The sequence below is a fragment of the Aplysia californica genome, unplaced genomic scaffold (assembly GCF_000002075.1).
Source record: "Aplysia californica isolate F4 #8 unplaced genomic scaffold, AplCal3.0 scaffold00154, whole genome shotgun sequence".
Lineage (NCBI taxonomy): Eukaryota > Metazoa > Mollusca > Gastropoda > Aplysiida > Aplysiidae > Aplysia > Aplysia californica.
In genome coordinates this window covers 546160-549856 of record NW_004797424.1, presented here as the reverse complement: position 1 = coordinate 549856, position 3697 = coordinate 546160, and the positions used below count along the sequence as shown (strand labels likewise).

General features: G+C 41.3%; 1 protein-coding gene across 1 annotated transcript in view; it reads left to right on the top strand.

The window, feature by feature from the left end:
* LOC101847490 overlaps positions 1 to 3697 on the top strand; it is a gene marked incomplete in the record, with an annotated part of 42456 nt that overhangs the window by 12604 nt on the left and 26155 nt on the right. The window contains 1 exon segment of the mRNA XM_013081990.2: positions 2275 to 2476. Within this exon segment, the coding sequence (XP_012937444.1) occupies positions 2275 to 2476 (202 nt within the window).

Here is a 3697-nt window from a genome sequence, read left to right as displayed (position 1 = left end):
TCCTCCTCCTCCTCCTCCTCCCCCTCCTCCTAAAGGCGTGAGACCGAAACCGGAAATTCCCGTAAACCTACTTTATGTACAATTGAACAGAAAATACCCTTTGGTGCAGTCGGCACTCCGCAGTGAATATACAATCTCGAAGCAAATGATGGTGAACGCTACAAAAGGACTGAATTTAACTTAAACTGGGCTTTCTTCTTACACATTTGATCTTAATGAAAATACAATAGTAGTGCAACACTACGTTTAAAGTTATGGGTACTGGCAAAGTTTCATATTTTTTAATTCTGTAGTTTTTGAGAATATGCTGTTCGCAAAATTTGGCCTTAGCTCCATTAGTAGTAAGATACCATTTAATCTGGAAATAGAACTTTTTTTTAAAGATAGAGTTTTACGGCACTTGCAATACAATAAGGTCATATAACAGCCGAAGATTAGAGGTATTACAAGAGAGTAACATACACAGAAAAGAAGTAAGAGAGATCAGGACGATAGATATTTGATAGGACAAAAGGAGAAAACCACATCGGAGTACTAGCCAACCACCCACGCAACATAATTTGTTTTTGTTTTGAATATAGGTGTTTTTACACCCCTATAGACACACTTTAGTTGATTTAGGAGGTGGATTTTGACCTTGCTTGTCAGAGCCAACCCGGGCTGAGAGGGATACAATATCCCATCAGAAAGACCACGATACTCGACGATAAATCTCCTGACCCGTGAATTGACGTGGTTGGGGGCTTTCATAACCTTGAGGTTAAGGGGTTCGCTTCTCATTCAAAGGTCCTAGGTTCGAATCTGCGTAATGAAAGAAACATTTTATCTTCTAAAAGTGTCTCTTTTCCCACTCTTTCCTGCTCTCTAGCAATGTTCTGTTGTCTGCTTTCGTTTCCACTTATTGCCCCCACCTCCTTTGCCCCTCCTCTGGGCTCGTGTCTCTTTCTGCTGCCTTTCTACTGCTACTCATTGGCTCATTCTTACTGCTGTCTTTCAGCCACACCCCTGATCTTCTGGCAGGAAATATCTACACCTAGCTTTCTCAGACAAGGGCGAAAAATCTCGGAGGTCCTGTGTGCAAGTTGCGAACATTAAATATCCCTTGGTGGTCTAAAATCAATAAGAGTACGCTTCGAACGCCACCCGGGCAAAATTCAAAATTTACTACCTGGTGTAGTCCCGCGAGTGTCCCGCGCTCTCATTTCATGACCTTATGCAGTTGCGAGCGCCGTAAAACACTTACCAAGGAAAAAGGGAATTGACATCGGGTTTTCTGCGTGCCATGTGTAACTGACTGACCGCTACATCACATACGCCTCTTTTGAACAATAATGTAGAATGCTTGTGAAAATTAATATTATTAGCTTCAAAATTATGAATTAAGGTCAGGGTTAGAGTAGAAAAGGAACAATGTGGATCGATAACATCAAGGCCAGAGGAAGGCAAAGAATACCATAGATGGAAAACATGAGAACATGAACTGGCCTGGATATAGCAGAATGTGCAACAGCATCTCGCGACCGTGAAGGGTGGAGGGTCATTACATGTCAATCTCTGAGTCAGAGACGACACCTCCAGGTATCCAGGTAACATCAAGACAATGACTGGCACAATTATAGCAGAGTGTATGGCGACAGCTAGCGACCGTAAGCAATGGCGAGTCAACCTTTGAAAGAGAGAGAGAGAGAGAGTGAGAGAGAGAGAAAGAGAGAGAGAGAGAGAGAGAGAGAGAGAGAGAGAGAGAGAGAGAGAGAGAAAGAGATGCCATGTCCACATCAGATTAGTTTCGAAGATCGTAAACGCGATCTATGTTTCAGAGCGCGATCTTGATCTAGACTTTTATTAATCAGAGACACATAAAAAAAAAGATATGTCTACTCAATACTTTGTGTAGCACAGAAACGTAACTGAGATATGGAAAGACTAAGATAAAGACATAATAAATTCTCAGATAACTTTGTTTTAACAAAGAGCCAGACCTGCTCTAACGGCCACCTGTTCAGTGCAATCACCTGTGCAAACGACCACTTCTGACACCCCCACCCCACCCCCTCCCTCCTTTCTTTTGTTTTATTTGTATATTGTAACGACACTGTCTAATACGTCTCCATTTCTAAGACAACCACTGTTCTCCCCCCCCCCTTCCACTCCCCACACAACGGGTGGCTGTGTTGGACAATTTCGACAGTCTTATTATTCGGCACTTCACTCCTAATTTTCCCCCAATAGCTTGTAGGTTTTTGCATGGTAACAATCTTGATATTTTCACCCCAGGCTCTAGTAAGGTGGACGCAGTGACGTCACGTCGACAGGTATATGTGTGTGACCAATGTGGAGACGCTCCCTGTCTCTGTGGTCAGGGCGGGTGGCTCAGACAAGGTGACAGGGAGGGTCAGTTGTCTACGTCCAGTGGCCAGGCCGATCGCAGGGGATCTCTCGCTGATGATCGGAGGGATATCAATAGTAAGATAATGAGGTAAGGGTCTGTCATGTACATGTATAAATATACATTTGTTTTGTAAACCTAAACACAGAGCTTGTTGTCATCGTGTCTGCTTATCTATAGAAAGATAATGAGGTAAGGGTCTGTCAGGTAGAAATATACATTTTGTTTTGAAGACGTAAAGGCAGAGTTTGATGTCATCGTGTCTGTTTGACTATTGTAAGATAATGAGGTAATGCACTAGTGTTGTAGACGTGAACAAAGAGTGTGTTTGCATCATCGTGTCTGCCAATTCACTATGCATTGTTTTACTATATACATTAAATCTGCAGTCACTAAATTCAAACCCATTCTCTACCTACCAGTCTATCTGTCTACTTGCTTTTATGTATGCGTTCGTAAGCACAATCTTTGAATCGTGTCTATTTGTCTTCGTTGTTTTATTCTTAAGTATGCGCTGTCACTTGTGTAGCCCACTATCTTACTCTTTAGTCTATAATATGTACGTTTGACTATCTATAGGTGTACATTAACACATCGTTTGATTGCACAGGGTCTGTTTCTATGTTTAGGTCGATTTTTAATCTTTGCTTGTCTGGTGTCGATAATATAATTCAATTTCTATTTATCTGTCTGTTTACATTTCTGTATGTGCTCTTTATTGCATTGGGGCGAGTTTATTTTGTGCTCGCGGATCATTCGGCCCATTCCTGTCTCAGTACTATCGTTGGTGAAATACGTCTGGTATCGTAGTGAAATCAGGCATTCATCAAAACAATGGCAAATACATAGCCGACATTCTTATCGACTATAAAAAAAAAATAATTTTTTTTTGTGTTTTGCGTTCAGCTCATTTTTTATACGCATTTGAAACGACATACTATCTCTCTATGGAATTTACTGGAAACCCTTGATCAAAGGCACAAAATATGTAACATACAAGGACGGTACAGCTTTAAAAGTCACCCAAGTTTGGCTGCCATTTTCTCGCCAATTTTACTTCTGACACCAGGTGACCGCCAATTCATTCAATTGCAAAATATCTCGACCTCTATTTGAGATAGAAGGCTATCTTTTCATCAGAAGCAAGCAAAATGATCAGGCTTTACTAAGATTATATCAATAACTCCATATGCCCACAAATTGACGAGCTTCTGATTTCTCCACATCTTGACACACAAATTGATTTCTCTGATTCGCACAGTGATGAGAAAGTGACGTTGGTAATCTAGTGGTTAGGCAACCGGACTAGTA